Source organism: Rhincodon typus, chromosome 18 (assembly GCF_021869965.1).
Source record: "Rhincodon typus isolate 14 chromosome 18, sRhiTyp1.1, whole genome shotgun sequence".
Taxonomy (NCBI): Eukaryota; Metazoa; Chordata; class Chondrichthyes; order Orectolobiformes; family Rhincodontidae; genus Rhincodon; species Rhincodon typus.
The window spans coordinates 24,127,879-24,154,085 of record NC_063349.1 but is presented as its reverse complement, the minus strand read 5'-3'; the positions used below and the strand labels follow the sequence as shown (position 1 = coordinate 24,154,085).

General features: G+C 41.0%; 1 protein-coding gene across 1 annotated transcript in view; it reads left to right on the top strand.

The window, feature by feature from the left end:
* The window catches only part of LOC125485379 (C-type lectin mannose-binding isoform-like), a 45,201-nt gene that overhangs the window by 4,088 nt on the left and 14,906 nt on the right, over positions 1 to 26,207 (top strand). Inside the window, exons 2-3 of the mRNA XM_048607872.1 lie at positions 8,440 to 8,524; positions 20,103 to 20,230. Coding sequence (XP_048463829.1) covers positions 8,440 to 8,524; positions 20,103 to 20,230 — 213 coding nt within the window. The remainder of the gene's footprint in view (positions 1 to 8,439; positions 8,525 to 20,102; positions 20,231 to 26,207) is intronic.

The following is a 26,207-nucleotide window of genomic DNA, read 5'->3' as shown; positions in this document are numbered from 1 at the left end:
TCCTCTGATGCTGCTTGGCCTGCTGTGTTCATCCAGCTGTACACCTTGTTATCCCATGTATGAACGCAGTATCAGCTGCTCAATATGACAGTCATTCGAGAGGTGCCCCTGTGGAAAGACTTATTAAGCCAACAGTTGAGTAAATTTTCTTTTCTTATCCTGATGGAAGTCATGACAAAATCTTTAAAGGTAACCAACCATACCTCAGACTGACATACTTTGACACTCCCAGATCTGTGCTGTGACAGTCTTCTACCTTCATACTCTGGAATTTGGTTTGTAACTCACATGGGTAAAAGGCTCAATGTTTTCATTCCAAGTCCATTTCATCCAGCAGGTGCCATACCACTTAATGCCTCTGTGGCCCCTTGAACACTGGGCCCTTCAGGATAAAGCTATTTGGAAAAGCTCAAGTAAAGACATAGTCCACATCAAATTATGAAGCTTTTTAGATGGCACTCATTTTACCATGACTGATTTGATTCTGATGAGAGATTTTAAGTTTTTGAAAAATGAAGGTGTTTGAAATTTTCAAGCAAATCCTTTTTAAGACACAAATAACTGAGGTTTTTCCCAGAAAGTAAATGATGCTTCCTGGTTTAAAAATACCATCCCTGAAAAATGGTATTTGTATTTTTGGCTGGATACTATGAAAGGAAACACAAGGTAAAAGATTTTAATGGGACAAACTTGCAACTATTACCATGGTATTGGACTTCACATCAACCAGCAGAGGTTCAAAAACAACTAGACACATTGAGTGGTAGTAAATAGCAGTGAAACTCAGACAGTTCTGAGGAAAGGTCATTCGACCTGAAATGTTAACTCTGATTTCTCTCTGCAGATGCTGCCAGACCTGCTGAACTTTTCCAACAATTTCAATTTTCCCAGCAGTGGAACTGAACTTCTCTGTACACTGCACATAGATGAAAAAGTCAGAGAAACTTCACAGAACTGCTCAGGAGGAGCGAGAATGAGCAATAGATAATAATTCTTTTCTCCAATGTTCTTTTCTTTTATGTGCTTTTTATTGTGTGGTTTTATGCTACATACTGATCGATGAGAAGGTAAAGACAAGGACTGTCTTCAGGTTTAGACTTCAACGTGTCACCAGTGTATTATACATTAACAATAAGTACTGCTGTATGTGGCCATCATAGATATGCCTTCAGCTCTGAATTAAAGTTACATTGTTAAGGGCTAATCTAAGTTCTACCTATGTTCCTATCCATGTGTTCCCTGCATTTCTTCCACAGGATATCTCTCTGGTGTTCCTTCCAGTGCAGAGTTCTGCTAGCATGTTTGAACCCCACCCATACTGTTCTTTGTGCTCAATGATGTGCAGCTCAGATACATCACCGCAAGATTGCTTTGGGATGCTGAAGCACTTGCATCACAATGTGTACTTTAATACATTCTGTTCCCTACGTTTTCTCCTGTCTTTGCATGGGAAAGTGTCTTGCTTTCATTCTGCTGACCCTTTTCTAAGCACAGTTCATTCTCACTGCGCAAGTATATCCGTCTTCAACCACATTCAAACTGTTTCATTTCACCGGCCCTCTTTTGACTTGGGCTCGTTAATTGTCATTTCTCAAGATGTCCTAATCCTTATCATTGTTTCAATTCTAACAAATGAAAATTGAAAACAACATCAGAAAATGAGAGGACTAGAATATTATGGTAAATGGTGGGTATAACTTCTGGGATTTGGAAAATGGGGAACCAGGATCATCTCCTTAGGGGTTTCCATTGACCATTAACTGAATGTAATATAAATACTGTGGCTACAAGAGCAAGTAAAAGACTGGAAATTCTGTGGAAAACAACTCACATCCAGTATCCCTAAAGCCTTTCTGTGATCTACAAGGCACCATCTGGAGTGCAATGGAATGCTCTCCACTTGTCAGGATAAATACAACTCCAGGAACAGTCACGAAGCTTAACACCATCCTGGACAAAACAGTACATACAGCACCCCATCTATTACCTCCACCATCAGCATTCAGTGTCAACATAATACACAGCAGCATCTCACCAAGCTCCATCAACAGCATTTTCCAAATACATGACCTCTATCACTTGAAAACCAAGGGAAGCAAATGCATAGGATTAACACCTATTGTAAGAACCTTCTAATCCACACACCATCCTGATTTGAAATTTGTTATGTTACGCAGCATACAGTTTCAATCAAAACCCAAACTGGCATTGAGTTTCATGTTATAAAGCAACATCCCCTGGAAAGTTAAGCATCATACTGATTGGTGTAGCTCCATTATTTGGGCTTTGAAGAAAAACAGCATTATACATATATGTTTAGATCCAAGGTAACTGAATAAGAAACTAAAAATTGCCCACAGAAGATTCCTACCCTGAAATAGCTTAACGTTAAGTTCTCAGCAGCCAGGCATTTTTCCAATTTTTTTTATTACCAAGAACAGTTAATAGTTCATGCAACTTTCCCCAAAGTCACAGAAACTGACCACTTCCAGGACATGCCTTGGCAGATATTGTTACCTAAGATTACCATTTGGGTTATCTGTCATCCAGGATATATTCAAATAACATATAGATTGTACCAAGTTGTCTCTGTACCACAGTTGGAATTGCAATTCTCAGAAGAGCTAAATAACAGCATGGCACACACCTACATCAGATCATGACAAAGGCCAAGAAACATGGTCAGTTTTAAATGGAAACAAATGTCAAATTAACATGAGCTAATCATATTCTTTAGTTCAAGGAACTTGGCAACCAGTATTGGTTCTGATTGTATCAAAATAGAAGATGCAAAGAAGATTCCTACATTGCAAGGCAACAATGATTTGCAAAGGTGTTTCTCTAACATTTTATTACCATATCTTCTGAATTCTGTGACCAAAGTATCATGTTCATACAATCTTCTCCACAAAAACAGACTACAAATATGGCAGGAAGATCACCAGCATATGTTTTCAATTACTCAAAAATGCTGTGTCAGCCATTGAGTGTATTCTTCTCTATTTTGATTCCTTCCAGATGATCACATTGACATTAACGTTCCCAGAAAGGCTTTGGACCATGCCTATTACAGTTAATTATACAGTTAATAATTATGTTCAGTTCTACAGTTCTAAATTTCAGCATTGAGAAAGAGCCTCTTGATCTAGCTTTTGGGATGCAACGGAGTCAAACGTCTCTGTTTAAAAAGCATTTTATTGTTCTTACCAATCACAGACTGTTAGAAATGACCTGGATAAAACATTTCACAAAGGTACTTCTGTAACCATAACGGCTACTTATGAAGATCCAATACAGAATTACAATAAAATCCAGGTTTGTAAATAATCATTCTGATTCCCTTAGCTCACTTTTAAACACCACGGAGAACGAAGACATTTTGTTCAGCCTACAAGTGGATATTATTGAATCTGAACTAGAAGACAGTCATAATAACCATCTCATACATATCGGTCATAACAATGCAGAGCAGATCCAGCAGCAACAGTTCAAAAGGTTCATCATTAGCATGTGGCCTCAACACATCCAACAGCCCAATGCAAGTAAGTTCTTTCTAGTCATTCGGAGATAAACTAAGTCTCCAAAAAATGTAATCTTCAAAGGTAATTCTACTACAACATAGCCTTGACCAAACACATGTAGGTCATGTGGACATTAAAAAAGTACTGAGTGATTAATGCATGAATTCATGTATTGACTTTGCATTAAAGGGACATCAATTAACTAATCAAGTTGCATGGAATACGTTAATTCTATCAACCTCAAGACTCAAAAATTCCTTTCCTTACATACAAGATTTCTCCTGAGCCATGGTGCAAGTTCACAAATGAGATTTCCCATGTCCAAGGACATGATTACATTCTGATGAGTCACTATTTCAGTAAATCGCCTTTTAATGCAATATGTCAAAGGTACCACTAGTGCAATGTTTGTTGACACATTGATCACCATGTTCAGTATGTTTGGTGTGCCTCAAGAAATTGTGTCCATCGACACTCCATTGTACTCATGCACCCAATTGAGAAATGCAGGAAATAGGGTATTCAACTTAGTACCTATTGTCCTTATTAGCCTCACTCAAATAATTTCAAAGTGTGCACTATTCATACTGTGAAATCTATGACCATAATATGAAGTGACTTGTTAAGACTTTCAGATAGCTGTTAAATCTATATGCTACTCTTTTAAGCAACAGTTTACCCTCAACAACAGCTGTCCTGTCTGGAAGAAGGATCCACACAGTTCTCCCCTCCCAGAATCTCACCAGCCATGCATGCGCATGACACATTGTAGAAAGGAAAGGAGAACATGGTACAAGACCATGGTCAACAAGCATGCATACAATTATCTCAACATGAATCAGGACAAAGCATATGAGTTTGAGGTTTTCATATGATCACCTGGGTTTGTGGAAATATACTATGCCACTCTGTCCAGCCTAGGACACATGCTGGTATAATGAGGAATGGTCAAGTCCAGCAAAAAAACTGATGTCATATTCTATTTGCATACCATCAGTCACCCATCAGATAACAACTCAGATACGGAAGGTATTGTGCCAGAAAACAATGCACATCTATAAAAAAAGAGATATATGTCCTTCCACAACAACAGATAGCACACCAAACAGTGAAGATACAACATCAAGTTGTGATAAATGTATAAGGACTAGATCTGGTTGTGTTATACATCCATCAAGATGTTATCCATATGTAAAGAATAATATATTTATGTACATCATTGTACATGTTATCATGAAAAAGGGTTTCAGTTCTTTAAAGGGAAAAGTAGGGTCATTGTATTATGACATAGATTCTAGACCAGACAGCCCCATGTGAGAGTGTGTGTGTGTGGGGGCATGTTTGGGGGCGTGTGTGTGTAAGTGAGTGTGTGTGGATGTATGCGTGTGTGTGAGTGCGTGTCTGAGAGTGTATAGTGTGATGGGATCAGCTATAGTGCAACATGAACTCAAGAGCCCAGATGAGGCCGTCCTCATGGATACCAAACTTTGCTATCAGCCTCTGCTCGGCGACTCTTGTGTTGCTGTGTATCCCAAAGTCCACCTTGGAGGACATTTACCCGAAAATCCGAGGCCGAATGTCCTTCACCGCTGAAGTGTTCCCCCACTGGGAGGGAACATCCTTCTCTGGTAATTGTTGCACGGTGTCCATTCATCCATTTTCATAAGATCTGTATGGTTTCACCAACATACCATGTCTTGGGGCATCCTTGCCTGCAGCGTCTGAGATAGACAACATTGGCTGAGTCACATGAGTATCTGCCGTTTATGTGGTGGGTGGAGTTCCCACGTGTGATGGTAGTGTCTGTGTCGATGATCTGACATGTCTTGCAGAGACTGCCATGACAGGGTTGTGTGGTGTTGTGGTCAATGTTGCCTGAAGGCTGGGTAATTTGTTACGAACAATTGTCTGTTTAAGGTTTACGGTTGTTTGAAGGTGAGAAGTGGAGACATGGGGAAGATCTTGGAGAGATGCTCATCGTCATTGATAATATGTTGAGGGCTGCAAAGAACATTATCCTGTGTTGGCCTTCTGAGGAGGTCATTATGATTTTTCACTGTGGCACGTTGGACCTGGTGATTGATGAGTTGAGCATTGTCTTTTGTTCCTTTGAGGGCATCCTTCAACACCTTCAGGTGTCTGTCTCATTCCTCCTCATCCGAACAGATCCTGAGTATGCGTAGGGCTTGTCCATAGGGGATGGCTGTTTTAATACATTTAGGATGGAAGCTAGAGAAATGCAGCATTGTGAGGTTATCCATGGGCTTGCGATAGAGTGAGGTACAGAGGTCTCCGTCCTTGATGGAGAAGCGTGTGTCCAAGAATGAGACTGATTCTAAACAGAAGTCCATGGTAAGTCTGATGCTAGAGTGAAATTTATTGATATCTCTATGTAGTTGTTTCAGTGATTCCTCACCATAAGTCCAAAGGAAGAAAATGTTGTCAATGTATCTGAAGTATAGTGTTTTTCAGAGGTCCTGTGCAGCAAAGAAGTCTTGTTTGAACCTGTGCATGAAAATGTTGGCATATGGGGGAGAAAACCTAGTTCCCATGGCTGTTTTGTGTGTCTGGATGAAGAACTGGTTTTCGAAGGTGAAAACGTTGCAGTTGAAGATGAAGCGGATGAGCTGTAGGATGGCATCTGGAAATTGGCAGTCAGTGATATTGAGTACTGAGGCTGTTGTGGCGATGCCGTCATCATGGGTGATGCTGGTGTAGAGTGCTAAAACATCCATTGTGACGAGGAATGTTCCTGGTTCAACGGTCCATGAGTGCTGAGTTTCTGTAAGAAATCTGCGGTGTTACAACAGAAGCTGGGGGTTCCCTGTACAATGGGTTTGAAGATGTCCTTGACATTCTTGTTGTTAATTAAGGATAGGCACTAGTGATGCCCAATCCTAACAAGTGAATAAGCAAGTGGATAATATCTTGAGACTGTTTCCAAAAATAGCTATATTACATCCTATCTACAAAACTGGCACACAATCTCTGCAATAATGCTGGAAACAGCTGAATGATCGTTCTAACTTTTTTGCTGTAATTTTTCCCCTTATGTATCATTACAGAAGCTTCCAGATTAATCGCTACTGAATTTCATGTGGCACCAGATGCTGAAGAAGAAGAAGCAAAACTACTTCTGCTTCATTATGTTGAGGTTACCCATTAACGCAGCTCAGGCATATCTCGCCTGGAAATGTTAGAATGGAAGGTAGAGTTGGCAGCGCAGATAACAAGTCATTGAACATAGGTGGACAAGAGCAAGGCAACGTGTTTTAAAAAACGTGTCATTAGGAACTGATTCTGTTGAATGACCTGATCCGCTTTCTTTCTTTTGTGCCTTACAACTAAGCATTCTTTGTTTGCAGTGGAGACATAAATGAACCTTAATTTCTCCAAGAGCTGTCTCAAAACAAATCAACCATGTTAAGAAAGCTAAAACTCAAAGACATTAGTTTCAAAACACGCTACTTATCTGATCAATAGCGATAACATTGTTTATGTAAAGCAAAGACAACGCCTGGAAAGCTCTAAAGCTTCAATATAATTTGAATCTTCTCATGGCCTTGTGAAACATCATCATTTCTATTGTGGGAGCATAGACTAGTTGCAAATTGCTGACATGCACAATAGTAGTGCACAGTTGATGAATAGCCTACTCTTAGGATTTTCAATTGTTGCCTCAGTCCTGGTGATATACAAATGCAATGCACATATATCAAACAAAATTACATTTCGGCACAGACTTAATGGGCTAAATTGCTCATGGTTAAACAGGAAGCTATTTTGGGAAGACTAATTAAAACAGACATGATAAAAGGTGTCAGCAGGCAATTAGGTGAATATTGGAAGAGGATAGAGATTTCACAATATTGTAAGAAGGTAGAAAGTGGGAATAATCTTTTAAAAGCAATTTCCTTTTTGGTCTCTATCCTTTTCCAAAAATTCATGTGTTTGCGATATTTTCATGTCCAAAGAGGCTGTGCCATAAAAAACTGCTTATTGGCCTTGTTTTATTGTACCTTTTATTCTCCCCTTTCTTCTATCACTGTCTATTGAATGTTAAGCCCTCCACAATGTCTTAGATGTAACATCCAAAATCGCTTCATTTGTCTAAATGTGATCTCTCATCATTTTACAGCACTTGGTATGCACAGGCCACAGCACATTTGAATTCTACCATTATCTTTGCAGCTATTTACCTATGTTGGCAACTGCTTGTGAATCTGATTTTAAACACACTCAGGTGAAAATATGTTGATCACTGACACTGGTCATGAAATCAAAAATGTGCTAACATCATGGTTAATTATTATTTTCCTTTGTTTCATGTTGTGCTTCTCAATGGCTTCCATGACAAATAGAAACAGTTTGTTCTGGGATTCTGGTCACATAGTGTTTCAAGCTATTAAATAGTTAACTAGCTACTGATGCCTAAAACGGGGACAGACATCATAATCAGAGTGAATTTAAAAGCATTTGTTAGACTATGCTGCCCTTTTGTTTTAGGTCTTGTTCCCAGCTTCATGTTACCAGAGACAAAGCTTTCAAATTGATCCCATTAAAAATGCAATGATTAATGATCTGATTAAAAATTTGGGAACCATTGTGAGTTTTTGCATTACTGAATTTGCATTATAGTGTTACTTTGTGGAATCTCCAAATGCCCCGCCTCCTGTTTCTGTCAGTTCCAATAAGAAGCAAATCCTGGCTTGCAATAGTTTGACATCAGTGTGAATCTACCAATTGTATCAGATTTCTGTTGTTCCAAATATGCTGAAGAAACTGGTGTATATATAATTACCAATGTAAACTGTCACACTCTGCAATTGGAAGAAAGATATAGGATGTGATTTGAAATTCTCTCCCTCTACATTGATTAAATTTTAAATTATATTCATGTTAAGTGTTTTTCTTTCAGGCTACAAGAAAAGAGCTTCATAATATAAACATGACATTGTGGATTATTTTCCTGATCAGCACAAGGCTTGTCATCGATATTACAGGTAATTTAGTGACACGTCCAGGATATTTTCTCCATTGTTGACTATTAATGAAAAATAATATGTACTTAGAAGCAAGTAATAGGAAATGCTAATAGACCATTTTGATCCTTTGAACCATTACATTAAGTCGTCTATTTGTATCCCAAAACCATTTTATGGAAAATGATCAACCAAAATGGGTAACTATGAGAAAATTGTGCAGGCATAGGAGAAGGGTGGGGGACTATGACAAAATGGATATAAATTAAAAACTAGTTTTGAAATCTAAGGCTGTACAGTTCCTTGCAATGTGATACCAGTATTTTCAGAGTCACTAGAAAATTACCTAACATGCACAGAACAAGTGCCATAATGTCTCACATGCATGTTCACATTTTGAGATGGCATTTTCAAGTTCTTTTCATGCCCATTTCCTTTTCAATTCAGTTAGTGTTGGAGAGGTGGATGAGTGTTAGGGGTGGACAGTGGGTGGAGGTATTGGAATTTGCTATATTCTAAACAAAAAAAAAGTGAGCACCACATTCACCAATGCAGAAGCCAGTACATTGTAACTTATGTATCATAGCAGCTGCTAAATCTATGTTGGTTGCAACTAAACCACCAATCTGGAAAATCTCACTGTGGGAAGCATCCATCCCTGACAGCAATTATCTTGTAAGCAGTGGTCCGAGGTCCTGAACAATACTCCCTCCAAACTGGGTAAGTATGAGAGTATAAACAGGATCCGCACAAGCAAACTTTCAGATGTGAAATTGCATGGTGGTACATTGATCTTAAAGGTACCATTCAGTATGAGAAATTGGTGATGGTCTTCAGGCAGAAGTGAACGCTGCAAAGCAAATTAGAGACTTTTGGAAGTGACAGACTTAAGACGTCTGGTTTCTCCATTATGGTCACCTTCTATCTTACTTATTGGTCATGGCATTCTGCTGCTGGTTATTTAATTCAGTGTCCAGTTTCAAGAACTTGCTCACTGTACTTAATTGTACAGCAATTGCTTTTTGATCACCAATCAGCCAATTAATGTAAAATCCCTGGTGAGTAATTGGCTCCTACACAGTGAGGCTTCTGACCCTAATTTGGGATGGGCAGCAATGTTCAGAAGCCACAAAGGGAATCCTGCTCTAAAGTCATGTGTTTGGCCAAAAATTACACAATGCAACAATATTCAATATATTATGTAAACTACTTTTTTTTAATAATCCAGATATAATTAATATACTTCTGCAAAGAAAATTGCATGACAGAATACCAATAACAATGTTTGCACTGAGATTTGTTTGGCAGAGTAATTGCATATCTGATGAGTCAGTTTTAAATGTGCTGTGCCATAACACCTTGTAAATTTAACTTACTTGTTTAACTTATGGGTTGAGCTTTTCTACATATGTACTCACTAGCTCATGAATTTCAATCCATTCTTTTTATGGATGGGATATTGTAAGTTATCCCTTAAGAAGCATAAAACTCCAGTTATATCCGGTAGCATTGTAATGCAGAGAGTTAATATTTGCAGACAAAGTCACTTTTAGAGAAATTAAAAAGTCAATTGATCAGAGAAATTGCGAAACTCAGAAAGGCAAAAGGTTTGGTGGTTTGTACAATCTTGCAGAACCCAAGCTTGCTGGATTTCCAAAATATTACAGTTGCTGAAAGCACATTAAATTCTTGTTTGACTGGGGGTGCCACTGTAGATAAATCTTACATCAATTTCCACTATTTCTAGGAACCGTGTTAGAGGGCTTTAGCAGGATTCCTGTGAATTCTGGCCTTTTACCACATAATATGCCAAACAGGACTTTCATTTGCTGAGACCAGATGGGGTAAATTATTTTTTAGTGAAGATCTAAACCTTTGTTAAACTAAAATACTCAATCTCAAAACAGATTCTGAAGGGCTAAAGACTCCAAATGAAACTGAGATATCTTTGGTGGGAGGGATTTTTCTTAGATTCAGAAGTGCCTGACAGCAATTAAAGGTGGATTGTCTGTGGGCTATTCTATTTTCTAATATGCCAGGGCTAAAGCTTTGGACTAAGACAAACAGGAGTTCCATTCCAATGCAATTGAAAAGCAAAATAGATACCCAGGTGTTGCTGGACCATTATATTATGTTTTCAGTATCTATCTAATTTCAGACCAAATTTATAACTGCATCCAGGGTTATTTGCATTTTAATTTAGTACAATAATTATATCCTCTACAATTGGATTACTCATTCCCTTTGCCTTTCAAATCATTTAAATAACTATTTAGCTTGAGAAATATTATGGATCTTTACTAGCGATGTATTATAATTGGCTCATATTCAGGTAATTTTTTTTGGATATCTAATGTTGAAATTTCATTACTAGAAATTACTATTCAGTTCATAGCTACAAAATACATCAAAAATATATTTATCATCCATTGTGGAAAAAATGAAATGTGGTTGCTGGTATTTCAGAGTTGTAAAATGAAGGATGTAATCAACATGGCTCTTGCTGGCAAACATCAATTACAATTACAAGATTTATTTAAAGTTGCACAAACACAGAATGATCTTTGCACAGCACTGAGCAGGTCTGATTGTTTGATGTAGGAGAGAGAGTGAACTACACTGGTAGAGGCACTGTACTTCAAATGAGACCATAAAGAGAGTATCTGTTTAGCTAAATGGCTAAACAGTTAGATTCATAAATACTTTCCAGTTGGTCTCTAGTTTTCCAATGGGATGTTGGGACTGAGGAGGAGTGTGAATAAACAGTGTGAAGGTCGGCACCAAATGGCAGACTTGAATTAGCAGTGCATCTAGCAGGCATCAGGCTCTCCTTACATATCCTGGGAGGGAGGTGAGGTTAAGTCAAAGGCAGCCCCTGGAGGTACTCTACCTTAAGTAGTGGTTTTCGCTGACTTTTTCGCTTTTCACGAAAGTTTTGAACAGTCTCTGAGAGACCACTATCTTGATAAGCCATTCTCTAAGTTGTTACCTTGTTACCCAGCAAGTTGAAGCGACAAGGCCTCTGATTGCCTCCTCCTTTTCTCAGCATTAAGAGGCTCTCTATCACCTTTACTTGGACAGGGAACCATCCTCCATGGGACTTAACTTTCAAATTCATCAGTTTCCAAAGGAAGGAGTATTTGGGACCTGAAAAATGACTTTTCTCCACTTGCCTGGAGAAAGATCAGCCACCTATCTCACTGTGCTCATCACCATTGTACTTTGTTAAATATTAGATGTGCATTATATAACTTCTTTTTTTGTGACATTTCTTTCTTGTGGCAGTAGATTCCTAATTTTACACTTCTTTCATCATATTTATTCTGAATTAGCAGAACAAGAAATAGGAAATGGTTAAAGGAAAAAAAAGTAAGAGATGCAGCTACCAGGCCAATGAATGAAGAAATATTAATTATGGAATCCTGAATGATGAGTTATGAAGACCTATTAATGACTAAGAGAAATTGTTCAAAAGCTTTTTTGAATTGCTTTTGTGTTTTACCAGCAACTGAAATTTCAGAGGAAGAGTATTTTCCATTATAATCGCATTTAGTTTATGGTGGGTTTTCAGCAGAAGTGGTGGGAAATAGGATACTCAGACTTACCAATATCTCACCTCCCTCACCAAGATGAAGCATCTCCTCCACAAACTCCTTTACTGCTCATTCCTCTGTTGTGAACAAAATTGATAAAGGGGACTCAAATGACATAATAGACTTAGATTTTCAGAAGGCTTTTGACAAATTCCTCCAAAGGAAGCTTGTTAGAAAAATTTAAGCACATGGAACAGGATGTGGTGTGATGGCATAGATTAATGACAGATTAATAGCAGTCAGAAGTCTGAGAGTAGCAATAATTAGGTCATTCCCATATTGGTAAGCTGTGACTAGTGGGGTACTGCAAGGATCAGTACTTGGACCCTAGTATATCAATCATTTGACATGGAAGGGAAAAAGAGGAAGGAGAAATTAGAGTACAAGACAAAGTTAGCTAGTTATATTAAAACAGACAGTAAACATTTCTGAAGGCATTTATAAAGAAAAAAGTGTAAGTGAGCATTGGTTATCTAAAGAATAAGACTGGAGAATTTGCAATGAAAAATATATGAATTGCAGTTGAATCAAACAGAAATTTAGCATCTGTATCTGCTATGGAGGACATCCCAGAAATAGTTGCGCGTGAGGGATGTCAGGCAGAGAGAAACTTAAAAACCGTAGTATTCATGTAGAAAAGGGCACTGCAGAAATTCCTGAAAAAAGGCCCATTTTGTTAAACTTTAGCAAAATTCCCAAGAAATAGCAATGTAAAAGAGAAAACATGCAAAATCAGAACCCATGGAGTCAGATAACATATTAGCATGGATAGGGGGATGGTCAGGCAACAGAAAACAGATCCAGGAAAATATGGATTGTTTCTCGGTTGACAAAACATAACAAGTGGAGTACCACAGGAATCAGTGACCTGACAATACTTATTCTGATTTGAATGAAGGAACCAAATGTCTGATTGCAAAGTTTGCTGATGACACAATGAGAGCTAGGAAAGTAAGTTGTGAAGAAAATGTAAGGAGTCTGCAAATGAAAATATTCAGGTTAAGCAAGTGATCCAAAAATTGGCACATAGAGTAAAATGTAGTGAACTTTGACAGGAAGATTAGAAAAGCAGAATAATATTGAAGTTGAAAGAGATTTCACGGGCCTGACATACAGAGAGATCTGTATGTCCTTGCGCTTGAATCACATTAAGTTAGTATATGCAGGTGTAATAAGTGATTAGGAAGAGAAAATTAATTTATTGTTTTTTGCAAGGTAAATGGAATGTAACAGTAGAGATGTTTGGCTACAGTTGTACAACACATTGATAAGACCACATCTGCAGCACTGTGTACAGTTTTGGTCTCCTTATTTAAGAAAGGATGTGAGTGTATTAAAGGCAGTTTAGAAAAGCATTCAACTGATAACTGGATTGTCTTATGAGGAAAGATGGGACAGGCTGGAGCTGCATTGGAGTTCAGAATAATAAAAAGTGATCTTATTGAAACATTTAAGACCCTGAGAGGACTTGACAGGATGGATGCTTAAAGGTTTTATCCCTTGTGGGAGAGCTTAACAGATACAGTTTAAAAATAAAGGACTTGCATTTAAGACAGATGTGGAAAATTTTCCTTTGAGAGCCTCTTCCAGAGAAAATAGTGGGTGCAGAGTTTACAGCAGAGTTAGTTGGATTCTTGAGTAACAGGAAATCCAATCATTGTCAGAGATAGTTGAGAGTGTGGAGTTGAGGCCACAATCAGATCATCCATGATTTTATTGAATTATAGAGCAGGCCTGATGGATTAAATGGTCTATTTCTGTTCTTAATTCTTATGAACATTCATGCATATGTTTGTATGTGTAGCTCTATCAGTGATGATGTTCAAGACTGTGTTTGATAAATTTCCACATGTTAAAAACATAAAACATTATGCAGATTATGCAGGAAAATGATCCTGAATTAGAAGACCAGCCATGATCTTATTTTAAGTCAGTGAGTTTGATGGGTTGAATGGCCTACTCCTGCTCTGATTTTTTTTTTAATGTCCTGGTGGCTTATTGACTTCAAGCACAGTTGACTTTCTAATATTTCATCTTTATAAATCAAAAGACATGCCATATCTCAGATACTTTTTCTTTTACTATGAATGGCAGAATATTTCTCCTTGTTTAAGCAGATGCAAACTATTCAATTAGTACCTAACCTTTTCCTTTTGGATGCACTCTATCTCCATTGTTATATCCTTTTTGTTAGTCCCACTCACCTTCTCTTACTGCCCTTTAACTATTTATATGACTGTAGAAGGTTTTCTCCTTCTTACGATATTCCCTCTTTTTGGTAGCTGCCTGTCTCTTCTATTCCCTCTGGCCTATTTCATTTTCTTTTTCACTACAGAATACATTCAGTACTGTATTCAGTCCTGTTCTTACATCTAATTATCAACCTGACACTGCCATATGCAACTCTTTTTCTGCCTTTTCTAAATTTTTTATCTCTTTCGTCATCTAGGGAATTCTGGCTCTGCTTGCCCTATTTTTACTGCTAGTGGAATACACTTTGACTGTACCTGAAGCACCTTTCTTTAGAAGTAGCCTATTGTTACTTTACCATTTTGCCTGCCAATATGTTTACCTGGAATTTTTTTTTGACATCCTGTTAAAATTGGTCTTTCCCCAGTAGAGTATTTATTTCTGGAGCGCTCCATCTTCTTTTCCATAAATAACCTAAACATTATGAGACTATAATCACTACTTCCTAAACATTGACCTACTGACTCTTGATCTATTTGATACTTCTCATTTCCCAGAATTAGAACAAGCAATCCCTCCTTCCTCATAGGATGCTGCTTGGCCTGCTGTGTTCATCCAGCCCTGCACCTTGTTGTCTCGGATTCTCCAGCATCTGCAGTTCCTACTATCTCTGATCCCTCCTTCCTCATTGGGTTGTAAATATATCAACAAAAAAATGAAAGCATTTCAAAATGTCTTTGCCCTCTCTGTACTTTATATTAATGCTCTCCCAACCTATGTTAGAATACTTAAAGTCAACATTACTCTATACCTTTCCATCTCTCTATGATTTTGTTGACCATGTGCTCTCTATTATCTTTCGCACAATTTGGTGGCTTATAGAATACACACAGTAGTTAACATAAAGGTACCTAATGCGCACTTAAATGTACAAATATACAAATTAGGAGCAGCAGTAGGTCACTCAATGGCTGGAACCTAATCCATCATTCAATAAGATCATGAATAATCTGATTGATCCACATTTCTGCCTCCCCCAAAAAACTTTCAACACCTGCTTATCAAAAATCTATCTAGTTCTATCTTAAAAATAGTCAAAGATATTCACTTCCACTGAGGAAGAGCTTTCCAAAGATTCTCAACTCTGTGAGAAAAAAAATCTCCTCATCTCTGTCTTAAATTAGCAATCAATTATTTTTATATAGTGACCCCTTGTTCTACATTCTCTCACATAAAGAAACATCCTTTCCACATCCACCCTGTTCGGAACCCTCAGTATCTTGTATGTTTCAATCAAGTTGCCTTTTACTCTTCTAATCTCCAATGAATACAAACATAGATTGACCACCCTTTCCTCATAAGACAACCTGCCCATTCCAGTATTTGTCTCGTAAATATTTGAACTATTTCCAATGTATTTACACCCTTTTTGAAAAGGAAACCAATATTGTGCACATATGATCTTACCAATGAACTGAAGCATTATTTCCTACTTTTGTATTTAATTCCCCTCAGACTAAATAAACAATAATATTCTTTTAGCTCTCCTAATTATTCAGTCCAGTGTTCTTTTGCAATTCATGTGGTGGGACACCCAGGTCCCTCTGTATCTTAAAGGTTTACAATCTCTCACCATATGCTTCTTTTTGATTCTTCCTTCCAAAATGGACAATTGCACACTTTCCCATATTATACTTCCTTTGCCAGATCGTTGCTCATTTACTTACCCTACTTGCATTCCTCTGTAGCCTCTTCATGTTGTCTTCACAACTGTCTTATCTATCTTTGTGTCATCAGCAAACCTTCAGTCTCTTCAGCTAAGGCATTTATATAAATTGTAAAAGATTGTAAAAGACTGAAGAGGTACATGCATTTCTTAACTCTAATTAGAATTTCTCCTTAATTCAAACAAAATAACCTCTCCTAGTGGTATTATTATCGCTGGACTGTTAATCCAGAGACCTGGATAACATTTCGGGAACCAGGTTCGAATCCCACCATGGCAAATGGTGGAATTTGAATTCAACAAAATGTCTGGAATTAAGAATCTAATGATGACCAGGAATCCATTGCCAATTGTTGGAAAAACCCACCTGGTTCACTAACGTCCTTTAGGGAAGGAAATTGCCATCCTTACCTGGTCTGGCATACATGTGACTCCAGACCCACAGCAATGTGGTTGACTCTGAACTATCCTCTGGGTAATTAGGGATGGACAATAGATGCTGCCTAGCCAGCGACATCCTCATCCCATTAAAGAATAAAAGATTTAAACATTTATTAAAAAGAAATATTTTCATATCAACTATTTTATGTCCATTCCTCAGCAGGTCTGACAGCATTGATATTCAGAGAAATCAAGTTACTGAGCAAGACACAGTCCACACAAGTTCTAGATATAGAGGCGAGCAGGTGCTAAAAGTAGCGTCAGCCACCAGCATACCAATTCCCTATCAGCATCCTCCGGCAGGATATTTTTGCAAGCATGAGTGGGGCAAGTGACAAGACTACATGCCCATCAGCCATATAAAGCCAGTTGAAATAGATCATGAAACTAAAACAGAAATTGCTGAAGAAACTCAGAAGATCTGACAGCATCTGCAGAGAGAAAGCAGAGTTAACATTTTGAGTCCAGTGACCCTTCAGATCTTCAGCTTCTGCAGTTCTTTGATTCATTGAACTAGTTAATGACCATTTAACACCAATTATTGTGGTTGCTTGAGATCTTTCACTTCGTCTAAAGGTCTCAGCATGTGACAGTGACTCTTGAACTGCCTGGAGGCAGGTCCCTGGTAGGAAGCCAGAGTTGGGGTGGGGGGCAGTGTTCCAACAGATTTACACCCAAATTCTCTGGTCTCCAGATCATCAAAGATGGGATGTACAACAAAAGATGTGCATCAGGAATCTGCAAAAGATATATATGGGAATTATGTTGGACTTATCTGGGAATATCCCCCGTCCAATCACCAACCTCATAATTGGCCAACAAACCATTTGACCACCCGTCTACTCCCTCCACCCGACTCAACCTAAATACACCATAACCTGTCGACTCTCTGTTGACCATCTGACTACCCATCAGACCACCCAAGCAGCATTATCCCAACCACATAACCCAACTGACTAGCCTTCTAACACCCAACTAACCCAACCTAACCTAACTACTCTCCCAACCACAGTATATCCCCAACCACCGCCTCGACCTAACCTGAACAACTGGTTACCCCACCTCAAACAGCCAACTACTCCCCACTCTCTCCCACGTGTGACCCGAGGTAAGCAAGAAAGGAAGTTGTTAGAATTTAGATAAGTTCAAGTGAATGAGCAAGAATTTAGCAAAATTTGAAGTTATCCACTTTTGTACATGAAACACAAAACATTATTGTGCTGTTATAAGAAGTAAGGCAAATGGAATAAAAACCGAAAGGACTGTGGATGCTGTAGATCAGGAACAAAAGCAGAAGTTGCTAGAAAAGAGATAGTAGGAACTGCAGGTGCTGGAGTATCTGAGATAACAAGGTGTAGAGCTGGATGAAGAAGGCTCTAGGCCGGAAACGTCAGCCTTCCTGCTCCTCTGATGCTGCTTGGCCTGCTGTGTTCATCCAGCTCTACACCTTATTATCTCAGTTGCTGGAAAAGCTCAGCAGGTCTGACAGCATCTGTGAAAAAAAAATCAGAGTTAATGTTTCAGGTCCGGTAACCTTTGCTCAGAACTGATGTTAGCTGGGAAAATATCAGTTTATATGCAGAAAGTAGGGAGGGGATGGGCCAGTGAGTAAATGATAGGATAGAGCCCGAAGAGAGAGAAGAGCAGTTGAATAGACAAAGGAGTTGATAATGATCTAGCTAGGAGGCTGAATAGTTGTTAATGGGTACTGTTAATGACTAACAATAGGTAGTGTGTAATGGCAGACAATGTGAGAACAAGGCCTGGTAGAGGGCTAGAACATGGGGAGTTTAGGCCCTAAAATTATTGAACTTTATATTGAGTCTGGAGGTCTGCAAGGTCCCCAAAAGGAAAATGAGGCATTGTTCTTCCAGCTTGCATTGAGTTTCGCTGGAACACCGCAACAAGCCAGAGACAGAGATAAAAACCGAAAGAACTGCGGATGCTATAAATCAGGAACAAAAACAGAGACAACAAGGTGCAGGGCTGGATGAACACAGCAGGCCAAGCAGCATCATAGGAGCAGAAAGGCTGACGTTTCGGGCCTAGACCCTTCATCAGAAAAGGGGGAGGGGAGGGGGTTTCTGAAATAAATAGGGAGAGAGTGGGAGGCGGATAGAAGATGGATAGAGGAGAGGATAGGTGGAGAGGAAACAAACAGGTCGAAGAGGTGGGGATGGGGCCAGTAAAGGTGAGTGTAGGTGGGGAGTTAGGGAGGGGATAGGTCAGTCCAGGGAGGACGGACAGGTCAAGGGGGCGGGATGAGGTTAGTAGGTAGGAGATGGGGGTGCGGCTTGGGGTGGGAGGAGGGGCTAGGTGGGAGGAAGAACAGGTTAGGGAGGCGGGGACGAGCTGGACTGGTTTTGGGATGTGGTAGGGGGAGGGGAGATTTTGAAGCAACAAAAACAGAAGTTGCTGGAAAAGCTTAGCAGGTCTGGCAGCATCTGTGGAGAAAAAAATCAAAGTTAACATTTCAGGTTAACGGTTTTTGTCTCATTATTGTTGAGAGACAAATTCCTCTTCAATACCAATCAGTTATTCATAGATTGTAAACAGCAACACTGTTCTTAGCCTTACTAGCTGTGATTTCATCATCAATATGAAATATTCCAGAGAGGCTACAACCAAGGTGGTTGTGTTTATCAACTGCTTCAAATCTTTGACCATTCTCTGTACTGGTTGTCTACGCTCATTCATTGGAAGCAGAGAAGGCTCACTAAATTGATTCTTGACACAAAATGAGTTGCCTCATGAGGAAAGGTTTAGCAGACTGGAAGAATGATTTTTAGAAATTCTTTTCGAAGAATGAAGGACAATCTTACTGAAATATATCAAATTCTGGGGGGGGTTTGATAGTGTGATGCTGAGAGTAAGTTTCCCCTTCTGGAGGAACTTAGAAGTGGGTGTATTATTTCCAAAGACAGTTCATGAATTTAACAGGAGAAATTTTGATCTATAAGGGAGCCAAGGGTAATGAAGGATCACAATCAATTCAGTAGTGATCCTATTGAAAGACATAGCAAGGCTCTGGGTATCAAACGGTCTATTCCTGCTTCTGTTTCTTAAGTTTCTATGTTCTCTGATACCTAACAATGAATATATAATACACATGTGCATACATGTCGAATTTTATGATGTTATTCTAATGCCTATTTCATCAAAATGAAAACATCAAGTTATATAATTGAAAACGATGTTCTTGTTCCAGGTTTGACTGTACAAGGCATATTAAGAATTGAACATCCCATCAAGTAAAAAACAGTTTATTTTCAAATTATTGAATTGAATTCCTTCTACTCAATTAGACTTGAGATACTGATAATAAATAAATATTTTGCCTGTGTATGTATAAATGTTACTTTATATAGTGATGTGAAACATGCTCCTCGCTTTAATATTAAACGTTCAATTATACAATTTGTGGATGTTCAATCATGAATTTAGTCAGAAACTTGCATGATTTACCAATAAGTTCTCTTGCACCTTATCATTTTGATTCCCCTTCTGATATGTCAGTTCAATGACAGGCATTCTGTAAATGTTTCACAATGGCATTAAGTCACATTAATTTAACTATAAATGTAAGTGATGGTGTTGAAGGGAATTCAGTGTGCATTTGTTTCAGCTTGTTTATCTAATTTAACCCCAGCTTCCAATATTCAGAACTTATTGGGTGTGTTGAAGAAGCGACAAACGTTAGAACAACTTAATTCAGAAAACAAGAAAGTTATGAATCCTTATCATAATCTTGAACAGACACAACCTCCATTCCATGAGGTATCGCCAAATCCTTCTGAAGTAGTATTTTATCGTGAGTATGCTGATAACCAACGAAGTTACCCTCACCCTTATACAGATGGAGTATCTTATCCTGAGAATGTTAAACTAAAGGAATCCCATGCTTCTCCTGACGTTACAAAACCTCTTAACCGCATGGTGGAGCCTCTTCCTGATCCCCAAATCATCAGCATTGCTGGTCCTTCATTAGATCTCACCAATAATGATGAAATAGAGCAACAGTATTATTCTGAGGTTCTAGCACAGCCTTCTACCGAGGTGAAACATTCACTTTATCCTGACGATGTACCTCTACCATATGCTGAAGTGGCACCACCACTGAATTCCAAAATGACACTTTTACCACCTCCTGAAGTGTCTCCACCTTCATCTCCTGAAATGAAACCAGTGCCTATCCCTAAAGTACTGCCACCATCTTCACCTGAAGAGGCAGCTCAACCTTATTCTAATGATTCACCTCAAATGGCACCTCATTTAGCACCTGTTGCAACACTTCCAAATTCACTTGACGTAGCACCACCCCAATCACCTGATGTGGCACCACCCCAATCACCTGATGTGGCACCACCGCGATCCCCTGATGTGGCACCACCGCGATCACCTGATGTGGCACCACCCCAATCACCTGATGTGGCACCACCACGATCCCCTGATGTGGCACCACCGCGATCACCTGATGTGGCACCACCACAATCACCTGATGCGGCACCTCCGCGATCCCCTGACGTGGCACCACCCCAATCACCTGATGCGGCACCACCGCGATCACCTGATGTGGCACCACCACAATCCCCTGATGCGGCACCACCCCAATCACCTGATGTGGCACCACCGCGATCACCTGATGTGGCACCACCACAATCCCCTGATGCGGCACCACCCCAATCACCTGATGCGGCACCACCGCGATCACCTGATGTGGCACCACCACAATCCCCTGATGTGGCACCACAATCCCCTGATGTGGCACCACCACAATCCCCTGATGTGGCACCACCGCGATCACCTGATGCGGCACCACCCCAATCACCTGATGCGGCACCACCCCAATCACCTGATGTGGCACCACCCCAATCCCCTGATGTGGCACCACACCGATCACCTGATGTGGCACCACCGCGATCACCTGATGTGGCACCACCACAATCCCCTGATGTGGCACCACCCCAATCACCTGATGTGGCACCACCGCGATCACCTAATGTAGCACCACCACAATCCCCTGATGTGGCACCACCCCAATCACCTAATGTGGCACCACCACAATCACCTGATGTGGTACCACCACAATCCCCTGATGTGGCACCAACGCGATCACCTGATGTGGCACCACCACAATCCCCTGATGTGGCACCACCGCGATCACCTGATGTGGCACCACCACAATCCCCTGATGTGGCACCACCCCGATCACCTAATGTGGCAACACCACGATCACCTGATGTGGCACCACTTCAATCACCTAATGTGGCACCACCGCGATCACCTGATGTGGCACCACCACAATCCCCTGACGTGGCACCTCCGCGATCCCCTGACGTGGCACCACCGCGATCACCTGATGTGGCACCACCACAATCACCTGATGTGGCACCACCAAAATCACCTGATGTGGCACCACCGCGATCACCTGATGTGGCACCACAACAATCCCCTGATGTGATACCACCCCGATCACCTGATGTGGCACCACCGCGATCACCTGATGTGGCACCACCACGATCACCTGATGTGGCACCACCACAATCACCTGATGTGGCACCACCCCAATCACCTGATGTGGCACCACCGCGATCACCTGATGTGGCACCACCACCTTCACCTGATGTGGCACCACCGCAATCACCTGACGTGGCACCACCCCAATCACCTGACGTGGCACCACCGCGATCACCTGATGTGGCACCACCACAATCCCCTGATGTGGCACCACCGCAATCACCCGATGTGGCACCACCAGGATCACCTAACGTGGCACCACCAGGATCACCTAACGTGGCACCACCGCGATCACCTGACGTGGCACCACCCCAATCACCTGATGTAGCACCACCCCAATCGTCTGATGTGGCACCATTGGGATCACCTGAGGTGACATTACTGCGATCACCTGATGTGGCACCACCGCAATCACCTGAGGTGACATTACTGCGATCACCTGATGTGGCACCACCGGGATCACCTGGATTAGCACTGCCAGTTTCACATGGATTGGCACTGCCAGCTTCACATGGATTGGCACTGCCAGCTTCACATGAAGATGCACCACCACAATCACCTGGATTTGCACTTTCACCCATTCTGATACCACCACAATCACATGACATGGCCGTGCCAGCTTCACCTGGTGTGGTATCACCACAATCACCTGAATTGACACCATCCTCACTGGAATTGGCATCTTCATCACCTGAACTGGCACCACCACCCTCACCTGATGTGGCACCACCACGTTCACCTGAACTGGCACCACCAACCTCACCTGATGTGGCACCACCACCTTCACCTGAACTGGCACCACGACGATCACCTGAACTGGCACCACCATGGTCACCTGAACTGGCATCACCACCTTTACCTGATGTGGCACCACCTTCACCTGATGTGGCACCACCACATTTACCTGAACTGGCACCACCACCTTTACCTGATGTGGCACCACCACCTTCACCTGATGTGGCACCACCACATTTACCTGAACTGGCACCACCATGGTCACCTGAGCTGGCATCACCACCTTTACCTGATGTGGCACCACCACGATCACCTGAACAGGCACCACCACCTTCACCTGATGTGGCACCACCACCTTCACCTGATGTGGCAGCACCACCTTTATCTGAACTGGCACCACCACGATCACCTGAACAGGCACCACCACCTTCACCTGAACTGGCACCACCACCTTCACCTGAACAGGCACCACCACGATCACCTGAACTGGCACCACCACCTTCACCTGATGTGGCACCACCACAATCACCTGAACTGGCACCACCACCTTCACCTGAACTGGCACCACCAACTTCACCTGAACAGGCACCACCACCTTCACCTGAAGTGGCACCATCACGATCACCTGATGTGGCACCACCTTCATTTGATGTTGCATCACCACATTTCCCTGAATTCACACCGCCATCTTCACTTGATGTGGCACCACCACGATCACCTCAACTGGCACCACCACAATCAGCTAAATTCACATCATCACCCTCACCTGAAGTGGCAGTACCATCCTTCCCCAATGTGGCACCACCACGATCACCTGAATTGGCATCACCACAATCACCTCAATTTAGACCGCCAACTTCACCTGATGTGGCACCACCGAGATCATCTGACCTGGCTCCTCCTTCACATGAAAGGGCACCAGCACAATCAATTGAATTATCATTAGTACCTTCAACTGAATTGAAACCACCATCTTTACCTGACCTGGCAGCCCCTCGATCACCAGAACTGGCACCATCACCCTCACCTGAATTGGCACCTCCTTCACGTGAAGTTGCACCACCACAATCATCTAAACTGGCACCACTGCATTCAGCTGAAGTAGCATTGCCACACGTACCTGGATCGGTACCATCCTCTTCATTTGTTTTGGTAGCACCACAATCCCCTGAATCAGTACCATCATTGTCATCACCTGAAATGGTACCACTATCTTCACCTGATGTGGCACTACCACGATCATCTGAATTAGCATTATCTTCTTCACCTGAAGTGGCACCACCATTGTCATCTGAAATGGCAGCACCATCTTTACCTAATATTGCAGCACTACGATCACCTGAATTGGTACCAGCCCCTTCACCTGAACTGGCACCTCTGTTTTCAGTTGACATAGTAAAACCATGGTCATCTGAATTGGGACCATTGTCTTCGCTTGATATGGCTCCACAACAATCACCTGAATTGGCATCACTGTCTTCACCTGACGTTGCACCATTCCAATCACCTAAAGTGGAAACATTACTTTCACCTGAATTGACGCCACTTGCACGAGCAATATCATCACCATTTTCAACTGATATGGCACTATCATCACCACCTGAAGTGGCACCACTATTTTCACCTGAAGCAGCATCAGAATCTTCATTTGATGTGGCATCACCATTTCCACTGGAAGTGATATCGCCATTTTCACCTGAATTTGCACCACCATTTTCACCTGAATTGGCACCTCGATCTTCACCTGAAGTGGAATTACTGCAATTACCTGGATTGGCATCTTCATTAGCAGCTGATGGGGCAATTCTACCATCCCCTGATATGGTATCATCTCCTGACATGGCATTTCCATCTCCACCTGACATGACATCTCCACTATCACCTGAATTAACACATATTCCATCTTATCTGCCCTCACCTGATCTTGCTCCTCCACCCTCATTTGAAACGGCTTCTCTGTCCTCATCTGAGTTGGTACCTTCATTTTCCCCTGATTCACATATGAGATCCCCATCACCTGTCATGCGATCCCCTCCATCACCTAAATTAGCTCATCCAACTTATTCTGAAGAGGTATTGATGCATCCTCCTGAAATGATGACTCCCTCTTATCTTGAAGTAACACATAAGCCTTTTCCTAAAGTGGGTCCTCCAGCTTTCCCTCAAGCGATGTCCCCACATCATCCTGAGCTGAAGTCTCTACCTTATGATAAAATGGTATCCCCACCTAAGTCTGAAGTAATATCTCCAACTTACCTTAAACTAGCAACTTCATCATATCCTAAAGTAATGGCTTCACCTTATGCCAAAGTGAAGTTTTCAGGTAATCCTAAAGAGCTGCCTCCAACTTATCCAGAAGTGGGACACCTTAATTATCAAGAAATTATATCAAAACCTAATCCAGAAGTGGCATTTCTGCCTTATCCTGAAGATATGACTTCATCACATCTTGAAACACCATCCCAACTTCATTCTGAAATGGTACCCCTGCCTTATTCTAAAAAGGTACAACCATCTCATCCCAGAATGAAACCTTTGCTTGAAACTTCCCCATATCTTAGATTAGACCCTCATCCTTATCCTAGAATGGAATCTTTCCAGTATCCTAGAATGAAATCTTCACCTTACCCTGACATTGTAGGTCATCTTGCAGCAAATCCTGGAGAACCACTTCCAATTTTACAAAGAGAATTAACTTTATCAGGACTGGCAACTCTACTGTATCGTAAAAAATCTTATCCACAACTTTCTGCTGAGAAACAAAAACTGGATGAACCTCATCTTTATGTTGAGATAAAGCCTGAAGTATCAGTCCAGAACTCTAAACATTCCTGTCGCCCTGGGTGGACTTATCACAAATACATATCATCCTGTTATCAATTCTTCCCCAAGTTGAAAAAATCCTGGATAGAAGCTGAGGTAAGACGAAATGTCTTAACTTGATTTTTCTTTATATATTCATAATTGAGATGTGTGCTTCAGTGGCTGTTGTTAAGGTTGTTGTGATAGACCTCTATAACCATCCAGACTGTATGTTGTAAAAGTGAAGTCACCAATTCCCAGAGGACCATAGAGCTGTTCTCTCAACTGAGGGTTACCACACCTCAGGCAAGGGGAAAGGCCGAGAAGGTAGGACCTTCATGGTAACCTCAGCCAGTACAGGATTTGAACCTGCGCTGTTGGCATCACTTTGCATCTAAATCACCACCCAAGCCTGAAGTCAGAGAGGGAGTTCCAAGATTTTGACACAAGAGACACAGGCCCAAGTCAGGATGGTACAGAATATTGAAATAAAAACTGAGAGTGCTGGAAAAATTCAGTAAGCATGACAGCATCTGTTTAGAGAGAAAAAGTTAACATTTTTGAGTCGAATATATCAGGACACTTCAGTTCTGAAGAAGGATCATATTAGACTCTCTCCAAAGATGCTGCTCTATCTTTTGGTTTTTATGTTGCTCTATCTATTGGGTTTCTCCAGCACTTTCTGTTTTTATTTTGGATT